General features: G+C 38.7%; 2 protein-coding genes across 2 annotated transcripts in view; one reads left to right on the top strand and one right to left on the bottom strand.

Moving 5' to 3' along the window:
- Positions 1 to 1,743, top strand: part of LOC101863988 — a 44,930-nt gene extending 43,187 nt beyond the window's left edge. The window contains exon 7 of the mRNA XM_005100076.3: positions 1,473 to 1,743. Coding sequence (XP_005100133.1) covers positions 1,473 to 1,685 — 213 coding nt within the window. The 3' untranslated portion in view covers positions 1,686 to 1,743. The remainder of the gene's footprint in view (positions 1 to 1,472) is intronic.
- Positions 1,744 to 5,252: 3,509 nt separating this feature from the next.
- LOC101864394 (vacuolar protein sorting-associated protein 26C) overlaps positions 5,253 to 24,561 on the bottom strand; it is a 22,299-nt gene continuing 2,990 nt past the window's right edge. The window contains exons 2-9 of the mRNA XM_005100077.2: positions 19,791 to 19,934; positions 17,313 to 17,462; positions 16,933 to 17,013; positions 15,269 to 15,343; positions 13,864 to 13,944; positions 12,250 to 12,346; positions 10,070 to 10,195; positions 5,253 to 7,970 (exon numbers count right to left, since the gene is read on the bottom strand). Of these exons, the coding sequence (XP_005100134.1) occupies positions 7,888 to 7,970; positions 10,070 to 10,195; positions 12,250 to 12,346; positions 13,864 to 13,944; positions 15,269 to 15,343; positions 16,933 to 17,013; positions 17,313 to 17,462; positions 19,791 to 19,934 (837 nt within the window). The 3' untranslated portion in view covers positions 5,253 to 7,887. The remainder of the gene's footprint in view (positions 7,971 to 10,069; positions 10,196 to 12,249; positions 12,347 to 13,863; positions 13,945 to 15,268; positions 15,344 to 16,932; positions 17,014 to 17,312; positions 17,463 to 19,790; positions 19,935 to 24,561) is intronic.

Genomic DNA, 24,561 nt, shown 5'->3' on the forward strand with positions numbered 1-24,561 from the left:
ACACACACACACACACACACACATACACACACACTCAAACACACAAACACGCACACAACTTGTACCCACCCCCCCCCACCCACCAGGACAGTGCGACTGACTGATGTTGTCTTTAGGCCATTCCCAAATGTGTGGGGGGGGGGCGGGGGGGGGGGGATATTATTAACATGTTCTTATGCACTGTACCTAATAAAATTGCAAATGGGCTGGTTTATCGATGTAATGCTCATTCTGTGCCGGAACAACATAGAGGGAACTGCTGCTTTTTCTTTCCCCATCCTTACTATCTTCATTTGTCCTCTACTTCTGTTGTATATTTCGTTACTCTCCTGTGAAGTGACTGATATTTCCGTGGGTTCCTTGATAGTCAAAGCAGACTTTGTGCTGTTGAGGCTAGAGAAGTGAGCAGAGTAAGCCCGATTCCCCGTTTGGACTTCTCTGTTGACATCCACCTCTTGGAACTCATATATGACTTCAGTTGCGAGCGCCGTAAAAACTTACTGTTAATAACTGTTAATTTTTTAAAATGAAAATAAATAGATCTACACCTTGCGTTTAGACACATTTTTGTAGGCAACATATCTTTCACCAGTAGAATGCAAGTTCAATTTGGACATTTAGGCCGGAATAAAAGCGATAGATAGCTGATATAACAAAGTCAAATGTTCTAAGTGTGTGCATGTCAGTCTAGACCACAATCACATTGTCATTGTTTAGCTCCTTTTTTTCTATTCGTCAAAATAATATTATTCTTACTAAAGTAGGCAATTCACCTTTCGTCATCCTTTGAGGATCAAAAGAAACTCAGATTTGGATTTTCGTTTCTGGAATCAGTGCCGTTATAGCAAAACACCATTGACACTTCGTGCTAACTGGAGCCATGCTTGTCAGTGATCAATGAAAATGCCTTGAACAATGGACGCAGTTTGTTTTGTTAACCGCCCTTTTCCCCACTATCAGCTGGTGACCCCGATACGCACATCCAGGCGAAGTGACAGCTCTCTTGTACTTGTATTGATCTAACTCAGTCTCATGTTCTTATGCACAGTAGAACAGTAAATGGGCTGATTTATCAACGTCATGCTCATACTGTACCGAAATATCATAGGGGGAACTGCTGCTTTTTCCTTCCTCATCCCTACTATCGTCATTTTACCTCTACTTCTTTTGTATGTTTGTCACTCTCGAGTGAAATGGTATTTCCGGGGTGCCTTGATAGTCGAATCAGACTTTGTGCTGTTGAGGCTAGGAAGGTGAGCAGAGTAAGCCTGATTCCCAGTTTGGACTTCTCTGTTGACATCCACCCCTTGGCGCTCATATGACCTTATGCAGTTGCGAGCGCCGTAAAAACCTAACTAAAACATTTAATTTTTTTAAACATCTACCGCCCTTATCTCTCAGTCTCATCTTTCTTTTCTTGGTATGTTACTCTCTAGAAAGATCTCTAACCTTCGGCACTCATTGAAACTCAGGTGGAAGAACTGAACTGGTACTACGTCCAGTGTATGCACCAAGAGCTGGACCGTCGCTTTAGGCCGCAGGGGGAGTCCAGTGTTCTCAAGGCCCGGGTCACCTTCACCGCTATGGTCTGCCTACTGGTGGAGATGCGCAGAGTGTCCGTGTCGTTCCAAGTGATGACGGGACAGGACCAGTATTTCAAGAACCTTGTGAATGGGTCGGGTTAAGAACAATATAATAATACATCATCATCATCATCATAATAATAATAATAATAATAATAATAATAATAATAATAACAACAACAACAAAACAACAACAACAACAAAACAACAACAACAACAAAACAACAACAACAACAATGAGGTTCACAGCAGAGCATAAATAAAACCCTGACGCCATGATTATTTGCCAACCGCAAGTTGTTCATTGTGCAGCGAGGAATCCCAAGATTTGGAGCACTGGCTGCAGAGATGCCCCGCCACGGAGGCCCGGCGGTGGCATCTCTTCTGGGGGAGGGAGGGGATTCAGGGAGGTTGGACCGCCTCCCGGCCCTGGCGAAGAGCACGCTCTTAGGGGCTCCAAACATTTCGAACGGATAGGCTACCACACACACACACAACAACAACAACAACAACAACAATAATAATAATAATAATAATAATAATAATAATAATAATAATAATAATAAATGACATTTATTTAGCGTTCATCCCCTATCTAAGTACACAGGCTCTGTTCGAGTGCTTTACAATACAATACCGTACAACAGTAACATAAAACATTGTGTTCTGATCAAAAGAAAATCACTCCAAATATTCATCTTATTTATTAAAAAAACAGAAATGAGTTCAGCTGACATTTGAATGAATCGAAAGATTAATTTGATCTCTCTTAAAGTACTTGGTAAAGTGTTCCAGATCTTGGGGCCTTGGTATTCAAATGCCCGTTCACCCATTGTTTTAAGCTTCACATATGGTAAAAGAAATGTTTTGTTGTCAGCTGATGACCTGAAACTGCGAGTTGGGATGTGCAGTCTCAACAGATTTGATAAATAATGTGATGGCGCATTATCATTCCAACATGTGTGACATAGGGTGGCCAGCTTGTACACATTCCTTTTCTCAACAGGAAGCCAATGCAATGTCCGTAAAAGAGCGGAAGCAGAGTCTCGCTTTCTTTTAAATAAAACTAAACGTGCAGCGTTATGGTCATAGGGGTGGCGGGCAGTTCGGAAGTGGACAGTTGGAGGGGCGGGAACCCCAGAAGAAAGTCACGTGGTATTTACCTGAGGGGCGGTCGGGGAATTTCCCGTTTTAGTTTTAGTAAGCGTTTCACGGCACTTACAAACACAATTTGGTCATAAGAGCCGAAGATTAAAGCCATAATTAGGACATAAAAGTACCGAAGATTAAAGATGGTAGCCTACAAGAGAGTAACGAACTCCAAAAAAAGGAGGAGGAGAGATTATAAGGACTATAGATGTTTGATAAGAAAGAAGGAGCAAACCACATCAGAGCACCCACCAACCACACCCCGGAATTTCCCGTAGAGAAAAGAAGACGCATTCACGGTCAACATCCCCTCAAGACGGAAATCTTGTCCGACTTGTGTTAGTTTTGGGGAAGGGAATCAGCTCACCTTCTAAAATATCATAATTGTGCCATTGAAGACGCATGCAATTTGTAACCATTTCAGTACCCCAGAATTACAAAGTTCTGACGTTTTTGGCCGTTTTGAGTTACTAAGACCGAGAGGTCAGAAACCAATAAATGTTCTATCTGCTCTATGAAAATCGTAAGATTATTCGAAGCCGTTATCAAGATATTCAAAGAATTGCATTCGAGAAAGTTGTGAAACTCAAAATTTTTAACGGCAAATTTCTCACAACTAGGTACTGAGCTGATAGAACTGTGTAATTCTAGGGAAGTGACATGACAATAATACAGTTATTTTATGCACTGTAGGTCTATGCTTCCCAGGAATTTGAGATTGTTTCAGAATGCTATCAGGTCTGCTGGGGCAATGGTATAGATTGTAAATCGCTTATAATTTGCTGCTGAGCGGGAATTTGCGCTAGATCTATACAAAATAATGCTTTTATTATTATTATTATTATTATTATTAGAACTATCATTTATCTTGAGATGATTGTCGGTTAATCATTACATTTTTTTAAAAATTACAACGCAAGTGATTGGAAGGCGCCACTGATCAGTGATAGGTCCCAATTCTTTACTTTCCCTCCATTGTTTCTGTCTGTCTTACTCTTTCCAAACACTAAATCACCATTATTGTGTCGATAGGCTTCTCTTTCCTCAAACAAACAACTATAATTACATTTGCCGTTATATTATGTGCGTGTGTCAATTTTAACACACCCGTGTGGTTCCCGGGGCCCTGTCCAAGAGACAGGGGAGCAAAAAATAGGACCACAGTATCCCTACCGCGCATGTCGTAGAAGGCGACTAAGGTCGGTTGGGCAAAGGGTTCGCAACCCTTTCCCGTAAAAGTAAAACAACCCCCCCCCCCAAAAAAAAAAAAAACCAGCTACAAAAACATGAACAGTAAAAACAACACGACGACCAGTTCTGGGAGATGGAGGACATTCATCACCGAAGACAGGAGGGAAAATGGAGTGTAGAATGACGCAGGGTGGTGAAAGCCGAAAGGAAAAGGTGGGGACATCATGGAAACAGCTGGAAAAGGGTGCACAGGACGACAGGCTTCGCTGGAGAAATGTTGTTGATGGCCGATGCTCCACTGGGACTTAAAAAGGGCAAGAGAGAGAGAAAAAGAGAGAGAGAGAGAGAGAGAGAGAGAGAGAGAGAGAGAGAGAGTCAATTTTACACGAACGGGAAACATATTTAATAATATTAGGTTTGACATGGATAGACATTAAAATGTGGACAGGCCTGGGTATAGCAGAATGTGTAACGACAGCTCACGACCGTGAAGGATGGAGAATGGAGGGTCATTACACATCAACCGAGATGACATCTCCAAGTATTCTAGGTATCATGTTAGAAATATGCATTCCGTAATGAATATATATCTACACCTCCGGGTATTCTAGATATCATGTTAGAAATATGCATTCCGTAATGAATATATATATATCTACACCTCCAGGTATTCTAGGTATCATGTTGGAAATATGCATTCCGTAATGTATCTACACCTCCAGGTATTCTTGGTATCAAGTTAAAAAGTATGTATTCTGTAATGCATCTAGTGTATATTATGAATGTGAATCTAGTAAAATATTCCTTAACATGCTCAATAAAAAGAAAGAAACATTTTGTGACTTGGTATTTCTTTCTTTTCTTTCTTGAGTAATTATTTTTATTAGGGTGATAAAAGCTCTATTATTATAGATATCTGTTGTTGTTTTGTTGTGTTTAGTTCACTTTCAGTAACAGTTTTACGGCACGTGCAACACAATAAGTTCATATAAGTGCTGAAGAATAGGGGTATTACAAGAGAGTAACAAACACACAAAAAGGAGGAGGAAAGTTAAGGACAATACATGTCTGATATGAAAGAAAGAGCCACCACCAACCACCCACATTTAGTTGGGTTTCTTTCGACAGGATGGATACCCAGTGATATAACATTCCAGCAGAAAGACAAAGATATATACTCAATAAAATTTCTCCTCACACAAGAATCCAGGCTTTCTTCCAGAGACAGAAAAGCCCCTGACTATTAATTATTCGCGTCAATACGTACCTCAGATGCTGGTGAACAAGGAGTGGCAACAAAGACAAAAGAAATGACAAAGACAAATACCATTGAAGGATTCGTATTATCTGTTCAGTTTAATGCGTTCAACAAAGCACCTTTGTACAACTTAGTACACATAAAAATAATGACGGAAATTCTGATAACAATAACAACAAAAACAGCATTCATATCTAGCTGCTCTAAAATCTTCTTTTTAAAAACTAAAATAATTCCATTTAAGTGTACGATTAGATCTAGTCAAATGAAATTCAATCAAATTCTTCGCCTTTTCTTCACAGGCAAGAAATATCTTTGATTCCATATTATATATCGAACGAGATATAAAGTTTGAGAAGAACAAACTAACCAAGTGACAGATTTTTTAAAAGACAGTAGACACATTTCTCCTTATTCTTCTATTCAGTGTTTGTTAAATCTGGGAGCTTGGACAAGTACTAAAGATTGTCACATACTGAGATGCAAGTTCGAAGAGAACAGCCTTTTCCTGATGTTGAAGATTAAATTAAATAAATAAAATTCAACAACAAACAAACAGGGTCATTTCGAAAACACAGCATTCCATCTCTGGCGTTTCAAATCGAAAAGATTTAAAAAACTAGGGAAAAGCAGTATGCATTATTCATACAAGTGCATGTTGAGTAACAAAAATGTTTTCTCAAAACGTTACCTTTTTCAGCTGAACAAGATCAAGGAATAAAACGGTTAAAAAGCAAAAGAGAAAAGGAATGTTACGGCACTGTGGCATTTAGAATTCACTCATCATCGATATCACAGACACACACACATACACACAAACACACACATGCAAACATACACATACTCACATGTAAACACATTAACTTATATACACATTTCAAAAGACTCAAAATTTCCATCCATATTCAATACAAATGCTCAATACAGCAAGCTGAGGCATAAGAAAATATTATCTTTAAACAACATGGCAACAGAACTGAGTTTTACTCCCTTTTCAGCATATTATTAGACACTTGCAGCTTTGCACTAATTAGCTTATAAAAAATCCTTACATGACCCAATCTCATTCTGAATGTGAGGCTTCAAACCAAACCCCAGCTGATGGGGTTAGAAGCGTGTTCGCTTAATTTTACACAAAACACATTTAATACTACACACAACACAATTTAATACAACACAACACATTCGTCTCTTTCAGAGGTGAAGAGCATCAAATAAAACGATAGACCATGCATACGAACATAACAGAAGAGTTAGAAATGTCTCTCTCTCTCACTCACTCATTCATTCTCTCTCACTCACTCATTCTCTCTCTCCTTCTCTCTCGAACACACACATACACACACAAAACCTTATCACTCACTTGTATGACATACGTAATGTATTTCTATGTATCGGGGAGACTGTGCATAACATATTTTGTCATCTGTATCAATATACTTCGGGAACATTGTATGGCATTCGATACCATGTATTTATAGACTGTGCATGCCACACATAATATGTATTTATACGTATTGGGGGAAACAAAACACAGTGGCATTTATTCAGCTCAGAATAATATTGCACAAAACTGAACACTTCACGAGGACAGCAACAAAAAAGACACAAAGTCTGTAGAGACTGCCTCTTGCTACGGACACTTACTCTTAGCTCAATGAACCATGGCTAAGTTTAGCCTGCCCCGTCATTTTGGAATGATCTCAAAAACAAGAACTAGTAGTTACTCTATTGAGATACGTGCATATTATTTATATTATAAGACACAATCCATGGTTCTATAGTTGCGCCACTTATCTATTAATAGGTGCATAACAGCTACGCAATAGCTGTACTATTAATCTGTTGATAAGTATATTAAAGCTACACACTGGTTCTGTAGTTGAACTATTCATCTATTGTTATGAGCATAACTGTCACAAGCTAGTTCAATAGTAGCTCTATCAATCTATTGAAATGTGCACAAATACAACACACTGGTTCTATGGATGCACAATTAATCTATCAATAGGCGCAAAAAAGCTACACTGATTCTATAGTTGTAAAAGTAAAAGTAAAAGTCAAATTTTAAAATTTCCCAAAACTGGTTCTGAAAATGCTGGGGATCAGTGAGAAGCAGAGAGACTACATCCCCATACACTTCACAGTGAGGAGAGTCAATTGGGAAGACCAAAAAGATATAACTAGTAAACGGTACTAGTAATGTTTTACACTTACACTGACACGCTCAAAAACCATTATGATTAAGGAGCCAAGCTGCTTCTCATCTGCCCGTGAGAGCCAAAAACGAAAAGAGAGGGATACTAAGTAAGGGGACACAAAGACAGGAGATATGTGTGTGATAAAACAAAGACAGGAGATACATGCGACAAAACAAAATTCCAATGACGGAATCAGGTTTCATGTCTTTAGCCAGAAGGTCAAAGAGCCCAACTGTAAACAGCAGATGCTGCTAAGAGAAAAGGATGCTTCCCGGAAGTTTCAGTTTCAAGCTTAATTGGTCGAGTCTATCACATTGACAAACAGTTCCGTTTCTATGTACCAAACTTTGAGCTAATACATCAGCCCAAGTTATTGTATATTAGATCATTCACAGAGTCCATTCAACTCGATCAGACAAGTCAAATCAAACAAAAGTAGTTAAAATAAGTTACTGTACTCAGTAGATGATATATTAATTTAATATCACTAAATTATATTCCAGGGTTAAAAGCGTGTGAGTCTCAAGGGGAAATTTTCCGTGACCAAATGGTCGTCTGAAAACACGACCACAATGTTGATTTCAAAGTCTGGGGACAGAAATGGAAAAAAACAAAAAAACGTTAATTATTCAGGATAAAGAACAAGAGATTATATCATCAAATCATTTCTACAAAATTAACATTGAGTTTAGGCTTACAGTAGACAACAGTCATAGCACAAATTCTGGGCCCATCGATTAACCAATATGAGCCACATATTTGTGTGTCAACATCTGAGTCTGAATCTAAAACATCTTTACAGAAACATTTAATTAAATCATTTTGGAGTCATTAGACTAGATTCATGTTCAGTACAATGTTATGTAAATGACTATGTATCATTATGTATTTGTGATGCAGCGTGGAGGAATCAGGCTCTCGTAAATTTTTGTGCATGTAGAGTTATTGATATCATCTTAAATCTTGTTCACTTGTCTATATTTGAATGAAAAAATATCAATTTATCTTGAATACAAGTCGAGATATTTGCTAATGAAGGAGGTGGGGGGTCACCTGTTTTCAGAGGAAAAGTTAAGTGAGAAAATGGCCGCCAAAGACTAGTTATTTCCATAGCTTAAGAATCCGTGGTAACTGAAAATTTCCATTTTTTTAGCCTTTAATTAACGTTTTCCAGAAAAATCCACACAGAAATGAGTTCTTTAATGGGCATGAAAGGTGTTGAGTCAAAAAACAAAAATTTGATAAAAATTCACAAACCTGCAGAAAAATTCAAGTTTCTTCACTTTGATTATTTTGACGAGAGCCTGATTCCACCGCGCTGCCTCACATTTTGTTAACCAGAGAATAGCATTGTGTATATTATTTAATTATGCATTTTTGTATGTGCCCATTTCGTAACGATGTGTGAAGTGCATGTTTGATAAGCACATAAATGTGTGTGTGTGTGTGTGTGTGTGTGTGTGTGCGGGTGTCTGTGTGTGTGTGGATATCTGTGTGTGTGTGTGTGTGTGTGCGTGCGTGTGTGTGAATATTGTTCATACACATGCATTTACTCGAAGCGTCTAGAGCTGTGTTCACAGGCGAGTGGGTGCTATAAAAATGATCTACATTAATATTATTCATGAGGGTATCACAGATCTCGGTCAATCCGACAGTCCAGGTTCCCTCTGACTTTTCCAAATATTAATATTATTATTATTTTTATTATTATTATTATTATTATTACTAGTAAAAGTACCCGTTCTACGAACGGAATAACAATGAAGAAGTATTAGAAAATGTTAAGAAGAGGAAAAAGACTGAAAACAGGAAAGAAACAAAATATAAATATTTTACCTTGAATGTATCCCTGTAGCACCCCCTCTTGACTACCTCTAGGGGTAAGACTTCTTCCCCCTCTTCGAAGGCGTGGCATTTTCTACTTTTACTTTTTCTGTCCTCCTATACCCCAAGGTATCAAGGAGAAGTGTAATTGTTAGACATGGGTCAGGTGGGTTGTTTAACGAATCGTCACACTGTGCCTTTAAAGTGTTTCTTTGACTTCACTGATCCGTCATTTTCTTGGTGTTCCCTTCACCTTGAAGCCATCAAGTTGCATATTTTAGGCCTTTGAGGCTGGCTGCAACCCCATTCTCATGTGTCCAAACCACCTCACTGATCTCTACAATACACCCCTTTTACAGACCCAGAGATGTTCAAGGAGACCACAGACAAGGCCTTCAGACTCAATTAATCCTCCAAGCGCAAGCCGTTCAGCAACCAGCAACATCATCACAGCAACTAGCATGCATGAAAATGGACTCTGCAACTTTGAATTTTCGCTTAGAAAAGGTTTTACGGCACTTGCAACACAATAAAGTCACATAAGTGCCAAAGATATGAGGTGTTACTGGAGACTTACAAACAAAGAAAAGAATTAAGAGAGAAGGATGATAGATGTTTGACAGGGAAGAGGAAGCGAACCGCCACACCAGAGCACCCGCCAAACACCCACTCACCAACTTTAGTTTCAGTAAGAGTTTTACAGCACTTGCAAAACAACAAGGTCATGTAAGTGCCAAAGGTTTGCGGTGTTTCTGGAGAATTACAAACAAACAAAAAAACGAGGAGAGATAAGGACGATACATGTTTGGTAGGAAAGAGGTAGCAAACCACCACACCAGAGCACCCGCCACCCACCCACTCACCGACTTTGAAGTTGTTCGTAGACAGGGAAGGACAGGTGAACAGGCGTGGGAACACCATATGGATGGGTATGGCCGAGTTTCTGGTCACATCACCGTCTGCGATTTGTATGTTCTGAATTTCTGTCGCTGTTGAAGAGATGAGGCAACAGAACTTTTTTTCAATAAGATAAGAGAGGACATGATCCTATATATATATATATTTACTCTCATTAAAATTCAGTAAGAAGAGAAAAGTAAAGCTGACAATAATGTGAATCAAAGTCAACCTGCAACCCCGAGGTCAAAGAAAATTAATGATCTAATTTTCTCCTGAACATGCCCACATGCACAATTTGTTAGTTTGAGTAAAGACAAAATAACAACTATTGACTGCAAGGACAAAATCAAGGATGATGGAGAAAAGCAACAGTGGGAAAGTTAAGACATAGGACCTACCAGTGGCAACCTGCGACCAACCACTCACACATACATGCACACACACACATGCACACACACACATGCACACACACACACACACACACACACACAGCAGATGCAAACAAACATACATGCACACAGACACATATACACACAACACACACACACACACACAGACACATACCCACACACATATACACACAACACACACACACAGACACACACACACACACACACACATACACACAACATAACAAAGGAACTAAAAAAAAAAACCAACCCCACATCAAATAAAAATTATACCGAACTCAGATTGTAAAAAATAACAAACAAAATTCAAATCAGCTGAATATAATTTTGTTTTAATCTCTGGTAACACTAAGAATCACAGGTATGACCTCAATTCATTTCAGCTGATAAGCTTTCAGGTCAGTCAAAAATAGTTCTCTTGCTTACTCCTTATTTATTTATTCATTAAATGTGACCTTCTGAACTAACTAGTCCAGAGGATTTCTTCACATCAGAGTAGGTCAATGTCTAAACAAAAGGAACAGCAAGCAAGATCAACAACAGTAATTAATGATAAGGAAATTGAGAGCAACAATAAAACCTAACTTTACAAAATACAGTGGAGTCTGTTCAAACTGAAATAAGTGGGACCACAAGATTTGCTTTAGTTTAGCAGAGTTTTCAGTGTGAAGAAATTGCTTAAATTTTACAAATTGATAAAAGAAAAAATAATGTTATGTTCTGTCAGTTCACCGCTGTTTTCAGATTAAACGTGTCCAGTTTAAGCGGACTCCACTGTATACACAGCACTATACTGACTTTTTCTGTATACTGTAGAGGAAACAAAATGCAACTACATTTACATGTTTTTCTATATGTGTCACAACGCGATGGAATCAGACGCTCATCAATTTTTGGGCACATTGAGTCATTGGTATCATATTAAAGTTTGTTTATTTATCCTGCTTCACATCTTTTAAAACTCAAGATTATCATGCAAGAAAAAATTTCTCAGCATGCCTGTAAAGATTTTACAGGTATACAGTCCTGCTCTAACAATCACCTGTCCAAGACGATCACCTGAACCAATCACCACTTCCAAATTCCCCTTTCTATGTTTTCATGACAGTGTTCTGGACATCTTGTGTAAGACAACCACTCTTCGTTTTTGTTTTAGTGAGAGTTTTATGGCACTTGGAGCAGAAAAAGGTCATAGTTGTGCCGAAGAATAGATGTGTTACAAGAGAGTAACGTGCACAAAAAAGGAGGAGAGATAAGGACAATAGAAGTTTGATAGGAAAGAAGGAGCAAACCACACCAGAGCACCCGCCAACCACCCACCAATGGATTGTTGCCTTGAGCTGGTGGTACAATAGTAAAATTTTTACACATCAGTATATTCATTCTGTTTTCAGAGTCTTGGGGGGGGGGGGTCAGAAACAAGGTAGGCCTACTCAAGACATTTTTTTTTTAAAGTACAAGCAAGCGTTAAAACACAAGATCCCCTGCTTCAACATCTCGTAATACACGATAAATACCCCACACCCTCATCTCACGCTGATTTGAGCAAAGAAAAACACATCAACATAATAAGGGTCATTTAGTGCTGGGAAAAAGTAAGACAGACAGACAGCAAGACAGAAACAACAGAGGGAAAATAAAGAAGTAAAAGAAGTAGGACTTAACAATGGTGCCCTCCAACCACCCTCAGAAACCATTACTTGTCTACATTCATAACAGAGAGGCTAACTCACCATCTTTGGCGAATCCTTCAGCACAGCCACAGGTCTCCACTCGCACCAGCTGGATCTCGATGGACTTGATCAGGGCTTCGCAATGTTCTACTATCAGCTGAAAATGGGGTTTAGAATTAAAGTTTAAAAGTCAGTAGTATTAGTTTTAGTAAGGGTTTTACGATGCTCGCAGGAGAGAAATTCATGGATCTCAATGGACTTGATGAGGGCATTTTGTTTACGTGATTTTGCCATGTAAATTTGTTGTTGATTGTAAGACCAAGATATTTGTATAAATCCATGATTTCAATTGTTTCTTGTTCAATTACAAATGGTGGAATTGTTGGTTTTTCTCTTCTAAAATCAAAAATCATGTCAGTAGTTTTTTTTAGAGGTTTCCTTTTAGAAAATTTGAATTGCACCATTTAAAAAACATACAAATTTCTTCGAAATACTCTTTTCATCAAGGTCTATTATTGGATTAATAAACCTTGATGAAAGAATGTTGTACGGAGCGGGTGGTTTCAGCTCGTAAAACATTTACTAATGTCTTGTCTTGTTGTGCGTATGCATGAATGTAGCTAACCTATATATAACATCCACTGCCATTGTAAACAACTAAGACAAATTTCTCCCTGCGAGATGAATAGATTTTTCATGGTCATTGGCAGTGTTCTACTATCAGCTAAAAATGGGGTTTAGAATTAAAGCTTAAAGTTCAGGAGGGAAATTCATTTATTTATGCGTCCACTTCCATGTATCTCTTAGTCTTTAATGACCGTTGGGGCACCAAGGATGATCGGGCAACCACTTTTCGCCATCCTTATTTATTTTCAGCCTTTAGAAGGGCTTCACCCAACTTTAAACCTATATACGTAAAGGCCACTAAAATAAAACTGAACATAATTGGTTTCATTTCAGCCTCTTTCTACCCTAGCTTGATCATAACAAAGACACGACAGCTGAATTTTCTTCCTTTCAATACATTTCCCTGGAAATTTAAAATGTCAAAAGTTGAAAACAAATCAGTTTGAAAATTCACATGCCCCGAGTGCTGTTATTTTTCTCTTGTAATTTGAAGAAATATTAAAAGAACTAGAAAAGTATTCAAAATGGTATTTCAGATTAGGATGCCAGCACTGAGATTTGACCTCACTTTGATTAGAACCACAAATTAATATATAATCCTATCATTGTAACTCATAAACAGTGCCACAAGGAAAGGCATAGAATTTCCTCAACGCCAGCTTTTGCTGCGAGATGTACAATTTACAGAAGTAACGAGAAGCACACATGGACACGATATATTGATCATTTAGAGCAGGGAAACATCAATACAGACAGGTGGAAAAGAGCAGATAGAAAGAAAAAAAAAAGACCTACTTATGGAACACTTCAACCGGCTGTCAGAGATTCCAAGTCAGAAAAATGACAGCCGTATATCGTATATTGTTGGGGACTGACAAGGACAATAGAAAAATTTTTATAAAGGGAAAGAAAGAAGCAAAACCAGATCATCCCATAGCACCCAAGAACCATTACACCATTATAGAGGGAAGAAATGGCTACACATACTGCCAAGGAAAAAAAGCAAACTGGAATGAAGCATAGAACACTGCTCGGAAATCAACATACCTCTCCTGTTAAGGGTTTTGTGATCTGCAGGCAAGAAGAGTCAATGTGACCTTTGACCTTGAACTTGGGAACATTCTGTTTCTGAAACAGTATTGAGAAAAAAATTCCAACATAAAAGGATAAAACAAATCACCATCGAAAAAAAAATCGTAATAAAGCTTCAGCTCCTGTTACACCCCCCCCCTATTTTTTTAAAACAACCCTACCCCATTTCAAAAAAGGCTTTGGCAAATTTTTTTTAAGCCTTTTTGCTTATAATTACAAATACAATCAAATCATCATTTACTTACAAATGAGAAGAGTAAATTTTCACTGAATAGGCAAGCATGATATTTTTTAACCGTTTCCAATCACCATTAAATGAACTTTACATCTAGTGTGTAGTAAAAAGGAATGGGTTGGGGGGGGGGGGGGGGGGGGGGGGGGGAGGATAGCTGACAGTGACCATAAAAAGCCTCCACCATTTCACCATTCTAAAATGTGGATGGTATCAATCATAAACTGATGCTTTATTTCATAAAGCTCTACAGCTCAACAACATGATCAACATCGATCAACCTCTGCTCCTTTACTATAAGAAGGTATTTTTAAAATGGGGGGGGGGGGGGGGGGAATAAAAGGGGGGGGTGAACAAGTGGTCCAAAATTAATAAACGGGGGGAGGGCACATTCAACCTTATACCCCTGTACTAGTAGGAACAAATCTGTTTCATTACCTCTTCAGTGAATAAAAAGGACAAGAGACCATGAAATTTTAGTGATTTTAGTAAGTTCCTGTGACAACTTTTTTCCATTAAGGAACAAACCAGTTTCATTAAAAAATATAAACCAATGTACAAAAATTGTTTAAAAGGCACAAAAAATTGAAGTAGCCAACCCGGTACCGGTACTAATACTGAGGGTAAGTTGCCATTTACGAAAAAAAGAGAAGTTTCATTCAGATATCAAGATATAATGTTTCACACGATCGTCGGTCGTGGCCAGCAGGAAAATAATAAACGGGGGGTATGGAATAAGGAGTGGGGAGTGTGCAAAAACAATGACAATAAATAAATAAGCGGGCGGGAGGGGGGGGCTTATTCGATACCTTAGACTATGTCATTTCTCAGATAGTGTTTAATGTAATAACAATTTCAGTAAATACAAGCACATATGATATGTCCGAAACCTGCAAAACTAAGCTGAATAGATCCCTTGCAAATTTTTTTTTTCGAACGCCTTACTTCTTTTTTGTTTCAAAACCCCTACTAATTCTTTGACTTTGGCTCAAAACCCCATATTGATTCTTTGACCCAAAGCCTCTTACAAATTCTTTTGATTCAAACTCCTTACTAATTCTTTGATTTAAAAAAAGCAGCAATCAGAAATTACCTTACTAAGTTACATATAAACAGTCTTTATCTTACCTCCTTCACATTCGTCAATGTGTCTGGAGTGATGGTGAAGTTGACGGGTTTGTCTTTGGCTCTCTCCTCTTGAGTCTGAAGCAAACAGAGTGACAACATTCATAAACGTTTGTTTGATCTGGTACGAGTTTTACAGCACTCCCAACCGAAGGTCACATGAGCGCGCAGGACGCAAGCTGGTTTTTTTCAAGTTAGTTCACAGCATGGCTTGATTTATTTTTTACTTCGAGTTAAAAATTCGAGGTCAGAATTTCATAGTTAAAAACAGCCACATTTTTATTATAGCACTAGTTTGTCTGATTGAATAAGCTTATCAGGACGGCATATGGAATATGAAACAAAAGACTATAATGACACTATTCTTACAATGCTACAAAGCCTGACCTTCTACAAAACCATGAGCATAGAACCTACTTCCTTTCTCTTCTTTAAAAAAAAATTAAATATATATATATATCATAGCTGCCACTCAGGAATTTCAAAAAAGGAGGAAATTCACGCGAAGGCGTAAGCTCGTTCTCCGAAGGCCGGAGTAAAACCAGTGAGATCCAGAGGCAATATCTTGGAATCTAGCCCATGTTTTTGGAAGGGAAAAGTGTCATATTTATTAACCATAGGCTACTGAATTAAAATGTGTTTAAAAAAATATTAAAAAATAAAAACCAAGACATTAAGTTGACTAACAAGCATTTGACATAGTTTCGTGACCAAAAATCCAGTGTTTTTTGCCAGCTGGTGCCTCATAAAAAGATTTATTTCACTTTAAACTTGCGCATCGATGTAGAACAGTATTGGATCAAGGAGGCAACGCCTTTGCCACTGTACTGAGGGATTTCTTTGTCACACCAAACCCAAAGTGCAGCAAGCAGCTTGCTCAATTTTCTAATGAACTTTTCAAGACGCACACCGTCTGCTTCTTTCTCATTCCACCTCCTTTTATTTTTGCATTCTGTATCAATTTAATTTTCTCTCAAATTTCCGCCCTTTTTAATGACAACTCAGCGCACCATTGTCCCGATACTCGATCGACACGGTTGCTCAACAATAAACAATGTGAATCTAGTGCTACAGGAGAACGGAAGTAGAAAGCTACTGGTGGACATGCGCAAGCTGCGTTTTCGTCTCTCTCCCGGTTCGATGTTTTCCGTGTGTAAAAAAAAAAAAAGAATCGCAATTTGCGACCGAGAGCGGTCTAGCAGAAGAAGGAGGAAAGTAGCAGGAAAAGCCTGGCAGCTATGATATATAGATGTGTTTTTCACCCCCATCGACAGTTTAGATCATTCAGTAGACAGGCTTCCGACCCTGCCTGCCTGGGGCAACCCGAGCTGAGAGGGATACAATATTCCAGCAAAAGCAGTAAAAATTTTCTCCCGACTCAAGAATCAAACTCAAGTATCCTGCATGTGACAAGAAAGTGCCTAACCGCTTCGGCACAGACGCAGGTTTCCTTTCTCCTTTGTGTGACCTCCCGAGAAGATTTCAGCAAAACTACTACTGGCATATCTGCATCATCTCTCTTCCATAATTAAATCTCTTGTCCCTACTTCAGTAGATAACAAAAAATTTATAAACCTACAGTAAATAATCAAAATTCACTTCCCTTTACATGCATTACCTCAAACTGCCTGTCCGTTATTTATTCATTGGTTATCTGAATGGCTTACCTTGTATTCTATGATGAACTCCGTCTGTTTCTGCAAATCCTTGTTGAGCAGTGACCTCTTCATTTCCACTCGAACCAGATACTGAAAGGACAGACATTTAAAGATTCATAACAATTGTCAAAGGAAAACATTAACAGCTCACTCTCCTATTGTTCTCTCGTATTTAGAAGAGAAATACATATATGACTGCTGAAAAATGTGCAAGATCTTTTAATATCAGCATGGTACAGACATAAATTAAAAACAATCACAGCAGTACAATGTACCATGCAGAAGTCTCCACCTCCATACGGAAGTCTATGGCGTACCTAGATGACAGGTCAATAAATGTAATATTATACTGCAGATACCATGACAATGTAATTTCAGATTAAGTATACCTGTATGTTGACAAACACTCCATGGTATGTCTCGTAGAGAGTTTTCCCTGGTTTGGGCTTGAGCGGCACTTCAAAAGGAATCTCTGTCTTTCCTGAAGGAAGCCGGCCAGGTTTTGCAACCTCAAGTGTATACATAAGCACTTGGATCGGCTGGATGCAAAATATAAATAATTATTTTCAAAATATTATAATTTCCCACAGAATTAATGCAGTGTTATGGACAGGTTCATCTCATGGAAAAATCACCCATATCTATCCAGAAAACGACTGTGTACTTAATCCTAATGGCATAAGGAAGGCTTAATAAAACTATTGAAACCATCCTGGGACAGTTGATCTTCAAGCAAAATCAAAACAATGTCAACTTAAGAAAGTGAGACAGCTATCAGTACATCAGCAAAAAATCTGCTGAGTGAAAGGAGCAGACAGGTACCTCATAGTAATTGAAATAATCTACGAGGGACGTCCAGAAAGTAAGTACCGTTTTAAAATAATTATAAAAGAAATAATTTTCCCAATCAAAACGAATTATTTTTTTATACCCCATATTAGCTGACATCGACATTAGCTGACATCGCAGGCAGCAGCTTTCTACAATGTGGGCATTTAGAATCTCGTCCCACGCTATGACAAATGTCTCAACAGTTCTGGTGGCTACGTGGAGAAGTAATGTCGAGTCTCTCCTGTGAGATCAGCATCTGAGTCGAAGTCCTGCCAGACCAAAAACTTTTTCAAATGCAGGAACAGATGAAAGTCACTCAGAGCCAGGTCTCGGCTGTACGATGGGTGCTTCAACTGTTTCCATCTGAAGGAGGCGATCAGGTATTGGGTCTGTGCAGACTTGTGAGGAGTTGCATAGTTGTGAAGCAGAACAACGCCGTCATTCGGCGTCTTTTGTTTTGAATCGCTCTTCGCAGCCTTTTAAGTGTGTTGCAGTACACATCAGAGTTAAATGCCATCCCATTTCCAAAAAATTCTACTAAAAGAACTCCTTGCCTGTCATAAAACACTGTACACATTACTTTTTTTCCTGACACTGCCTGCTTGAAATTTTTTGGCTGGGGCGAATCCGTATGCTTCCACTGCATCGACTGCTGCTTTGACTCGGGTGTGGAGTGGGGCAACCAGGTCTCATTCCCCGTCACAATATGAGTAAGAAAGTCATCTCTTTCGTCATTGTAACGTGTCAGGAATGTCAATGCGCTGGCAGCCCGTTGATCCTTTTGCGCTTGTGTCAGCTGCTTGGGTACCCAGCGAGAGCACACCTTTCGATAACCCAAATAGTCAGTGACGATTTCTTGAAGAAGCGACCTTGAAATCTCAGGAAAGTTTGAAGAGAGTAAGGAAAGGATAAAACGCCTGTCTTCCTTTACCTTTAGGTCAACTTTGCTTATCAAATCATCACTGACCAAAGATGGACGCCCACTCCTGTGTTCATTATGCACATTTTCTCGTCCCTCTTTGAACATGCGAACCCATTATGATTTCCGCACCATGCTTTCGCCCATTGCATTTTCACCATACACTTCAGAAATCTGCCTATGAATATCGCTAGGCTTCGTGTTCTTTGCTGTCAGAAAACGAATAACAGACCGAATTTCACTGTCAGCATAATTTGCAATCTTGGAAGACACATTGAAGTTTCAAAAGGGCGTAGGATGTTTGATACAAAATGTGGCTGTGTAAACTGGCGCGGAAAAAACTGGGTGAGATGTTTTACAAGCTTTGTAGATTGTTTACAACAGCAAGATGGAAGCTGAGGGCTCTTTCCGGTTCAGTATTGAACACATCAACTCACTGTGGTGCAAAATCGGAAATATCCTAGCCCAGTTCAGAGAGATGTGAAAAAGGTAGTTACTTTCTTGACATCCCTCGAATATCGTACAATAAATACAGTCAAAATTGTCCCAGGGGGCCACCTTTTGTCTGTCGAGGAGTATAGTGGTAGTCTTAGACAGATGGGCGTCTTGGACAGTGCTAATAAAATGTAGAAAATACACAAAGAGGGAGGTAGGAAGTGGTCATTTGTGCAAGTGATTGTCTTGGACAGGTGGCCTTTAGAGCAGGTTCGACTGTACAAACATCATATATGAGTACTGACAAGCCTCGAAGTCTTGCTTTTTATGGCACTTGCAACACAATAAGGTTATTACATAAGTGCGGAAGATTTAGAGCTGTTACAAGAGAGCAACAAACATAAAAAAGAAGGAGAGATAAGGATTATAGTAGATGTTTGATAGGAAAGAAGAAGCAAACCACACAAAAGCACCTGCCAACTATGCACGGCCTCAAATTAAGTTCCCTTCTCTGTTATTTAATTTTCCTATGACCACTCAAATATGTTCTAAAAGGTTGTATGTGTGGTCAACCCTTCTACACAGCTGTGAATCTAACACTTGTTGATGATGATGATGATGATGATGATGATGATGATGATGATGATGATGATGATGATGATGATGATGATGATGAGCTTACCTTGAGAGAGTTGTAAAAAGCTTCAAAAAGGCCAACACTCTTAGCACTCAGCTGTAGGTTGACCATGCCTTCCATGGTCAGGGTGATGCCTTGGTGCTGCAGGTCTCCCTTGCTCTGCACCACCACAACACCCGCTATAACATCCTGAGGGCATATAAACACAGGATTAGCAACTGACTTTTCTACAACGTAATAAAAAGGCTGCACCTCGAAGAGAAGACCATGCATTCAAACCATGAACTAAAAGAAAGTTTTACTTTAAAGAGTGACAATATTAATTACAGTTACAGTACAGTCAAACCTGTGTAAGACGGCCACCCATTGTCAAGGAGAAAAGTGGCCGTATAAGACAGGAGGCCGTCTAAGGCAGGACTGATCAAGATGAAGAAAACAAACCATTCCCATCTGAGGTCCCAATCGAAAGAAACTGAATTGTTGTTGTTGTTGTTGGTTTGTATTTTGTTTGTAATTTTTATTTTGTTGCTGATTTTACACAAAGGTGACAATAAAACGAAATGTATCAGACGAGGAAGACCGAGTGCCATGTTAAAACAAACACATGGGTGCCACCACTCGGAGAATGAGCGACGCTTCAGTCACAAGTTTATGTTGACATCCTTTGTTACTTTGTTACAGACTGGGTAAACAGTGACCACTCATCTCACTTACGATAATTTGTGTATGAGTCCTGGGCGGGGCTTATGGGTTATGAAGGATCACACGCTTACCTCACCAACAGCTGAAAATTGTTACCTTTTTATTGGTCAACAGTGGGAGGGGCCAACACAGCATGATCGGTTGGAGGGACTACCTAACAACAACGACAGGTGATTGAATTATGACGGCTCGCCCACAACGCCAGGGGCCATTGCACAATTTATAACAAAACATAATGAAGTCACCAAGGTGGCCGTCTAAGACAGGTGTTATTGTTTAGTGTGATAGTGGTTGTGTGTTAAAATATGGTGGCCGCGGCCGCGTTGGACAGGTGCCGGTTTTACACAGTTAAATTATATAGAAAAAACGCAAGGGGGAAATGGAAAGTGGCCGTTTGTACAGGTGGCCGTCTTATAGAGGTGGCCGTCAGGGCAGGTTTGACTGTATTTGTATAACACATATATAATATATCCCCACTCTACAAAAGGCTCTGACAGAAAGATTCCTGGCTTCCCGGGACTCACAGTGCAAGCGGCTAATTAAACACTCAAACAATAACAAACTTAACTCTTTAAACCCCATCGGATGCAGGTAGCGTTCGGCGGTAATAACCCTGTTCCGCATTGGATGCTCAGTGACAACTGTTTTGTTTCATTTAGTGCTAGTTTTTGCTTGTTTTTCGTAACTATTCCCAAACCAAGTTTATTATTAATAACTAAGCTTTTGTTTCTGCCATTTAGAAGTTAGAGGCAAACTTTTGGGGTTATAATGGGTTATAGTGCGCCAGGTTTACGTGACCACAGGAAAAAACTCCAGGAAACGGTGGAAATAACTCAGGGTCTAAAGAATTAAAAGATCTTTCACTGTCTATCTATTGTCTTCCCATTCTGACCTTGGTGAACTTTGCCAGTATCAGTTAAGAAGTTAGCATTTTTGTCTACGTTTGAAACAATATAACTTCTTCCCCATTCCACACAGCAAACCATTACGCGGATGTACTAAAAGCTCAATGTCTTGAGATTTATTCTGCGTTTGAATGGTAAATTTCTGTGCCTTAGTTTTTGTTCTAGACAAATGTTTGTAGAGCACGCAATTTGTCCTATTTTAGTTACATACTTATGAATAAATTATTGTTTTAAATTTTAAAACGGCAAGATAGATCTCTCCTAAATCTGTGTTAAACTGACTATGAACATCATGTCTTTTTCCATGAGAAATCTTAAATCTGCGCGAGTTGTACATGTAATAGTCAAGTTATAAGAGAAGAAAGATGAACATCTGCATTTTTAAACTAAAGACACTCAGCATTAGCTCTTGTTCTACCATTAAACAAGAGGAAGTTACTCTGTGTTTGTTCGTGAATCATGCTGTGTCTGTGGAAACCTGCATACACAACAAAGGAAGATATATATATGCGATTTTTTTTAAACACAAAACTGTGTTATGCACTTTTTGTATGGAATAGAAATGGAAGAGGCTAGCCGTACTTAATGACGGCTAGACTGCCATACGGCAAGACTGGTTGGCTAGCCGTACTTAATATGATGGCTAGACTGACCAAAACAAAAAAAATAGGCCTACTGAATTGTAAATAAATTTTAAGTTTGCAGTACCTAAAGTATTTGTACGAAACCAGGTGCCTTGATGACAGAGCATGTATTTTAAACCTGAATAATTACTTATTAAATGAGACCTAAGATAAGTACGGCTAGCCTGGCAGTCTAGAAGTATGGCTAGACTACTTGGCTAGCCGTACTTAAGTACGGCTAGACTGCTAGGCTAGCTGTACTTTTGGACGGCTAGACAATCAGGCTAACCGTACTTATTATTGATGGCTGAATTGTAAATGAAATTTTTAGTTTGCAATGCCTGAAGTATTTGTATTTCAGACAAAACCAAAAGGTGACTTACTGACTTGCATGTATTTTAAACCTGAATAATTACTAAATCTAGATCTAATGAGACCTGTGTACTCAACAGGTTTGAGTCGATAGGGCCAAACTTAAGTATGGCTAGACTCTCAGGCTAGCCACTTCGAATAAAAATTTAGCAATGCCCACCGATCGCGTTTTGTTCTGCTGATTTTCGGCCCCCCGCTGGGACGCACTAACGCAAAGGTTGTGGTCTTCAACTTGCTCTCACGCCGCTTCTCGTACATGGATATGAATGAAACTTGGCAGCCAATGAGAAAAGAGGTCAATCTCGTAGTATGCAGTTTGACAACTCTGTACCCATCCAAGAAGCAGTTGAAAACGTTTGCGAAAGTGATTGATGTGGTGCGCTTTGAAGATTTTTCGGAGCTGTGATTTGTCAAACTGACTGATACGTTGTACACCATTTTTCTTTATTCCCTTAAAATTTCATGCTTCTGTGTTTAGCGGTTTTTGCGTAATCTTCAAAAATGTGGGAGTAACTAAGGGAAAAAGCGACATTGCCATTTGCGCATGCTGGGTGAACGACCGCGGCTGGGAAATTTCCACTGAGTGACGTCATCAGCCATCGGTCGCCTCGGGCGCTACAAACGAGGCCCCGCTTATATGTGAACCGGAAAGGGGGAGGAGGATACTTGAATACTAAACGGGGGCCTTGATAATTTGCATTTTTGTTGCATTTTAGTCACAACACAATAGATGTAGTCATTTTAATTGCTTGATTGCATGATAGAAGAATAGAAACAGAAAAGCAAACATCTTGAGAAGTGGTATGACATTGTGTTTGCATTATGAAAGCCTATGGCGGAAAACACAGCAGAGGGCAAAATGGCACTTTCTGTATTCTGAACAACTTTTCTCAGAAATGGGATAACTGTGTGTGTGTATCTTTAGTTGATATCGTAGAGTGAAGTTTCGAGAAGCTGAGACAGCAACATTTTTGTGAGTTTTTACATTTTGTGAAAGTTGTGGTTTTGTGAAGTTCCTAGACCCATGGAATGACGACAGACAATGTTTACTTGAGAACAGAACACGTGGTGAGAAGGGTAAGTCTAATTTATTTTTTTCATAATTTTTAATGATAATTTTGCTAAGAATTTGTTCTAGAATGATAATAGTATGATTTGGCATAAAAACATGAAATTAATCACGATTTTCTAAAAAATATTTTTTTAAATCCTAATTGCCTGCATTGTCGGCATGTGTCTGTCGCTTTTTCCCGTAATTCTAAATTTGTTGGTTTTAGCATATTTTTTGTTTTAGTTGCTATTAAACATGTTTTGACAATGTTTTAATCATAACTGTGTTAATTTGTATTGAAAAAAACAAGAAAAATTGATTTTTTAAAGATTTACGGCTATTCATTCACGATTATCTGGGTGTTTGTCGCTCGTATTCTACCGGGTGAACAAACTGGAATTTGCATTCACGGCACAACGATCTCACAGTAATTGTCCAAAACGAAGTTTTTATACAGTTCTAGGCCATAGTTTCATCACTTCCCTTCATTTTCTAATATTTATTGTTAAATTAAGTCTAGACACAACAGAAAGATGTTTCTTTAGGAGACTGCTGTTTCATGTTATGAGGAAAAGAAATCAAATAAGGTTGTGCAGAATGCGAGAAAGAAGGCCTACAAGGGACTCACTAATAAATACAATAAGAAAGAGACAAATGTAGGTGTGATACATTCAATTGACATTTTAAAAAAGCCTAGAACATCTACTACTTACTGAAAAAATAGAGGCCAAAAGAGACAAGGGTGGACATATTCTGCCATGGTTAGTAAACGGCTAAAATTGTTAGTTCCGATTGAAATTTAACAAATCAGATCATAATATTTATTACAAATAATTGCTGTTTTTCCCAACTAAGTTCTTTATTTCTCAATGTGTGTTATTTGATTTTTTCCAGTAGGTTAAGGTTAAAATGCTCAAGGAGGATGACTTCAGTGTGAGATTTATGGAAAAGAGCAGCCCCAGCGACGTCTTTTCCAAGAGCAACGTTTTTGGTCTAATCACAAATAAGGGATCACCAGACTTCTTCACCTGGACATATGATAAAAGGACTAACAAGAGGCATTAGATCTCAAAGCCATTATTTTCATTTTTCCATTTTTTTTCTCATGTCCACTCATTAATTGGTGTAATAAATATATTTGTGTAAACTGTGCATTGGTCGGC

Source organism: Aplysia californica, unplaced genomic scaffold (genome assembly GCF_000002075.1).
Source record: "Aplysia californica isolate F4 #8 unplaced genomic scaffold, AplCal3.0 scaffold00235, whole genome shotgun sequence".
Taxonomy (NCBI): Eukaryota; Metazoa; Mollusca; class Gastropoda; order Aplysiida; family Aplysiidae; genus Aplysia; species Aplysia californica.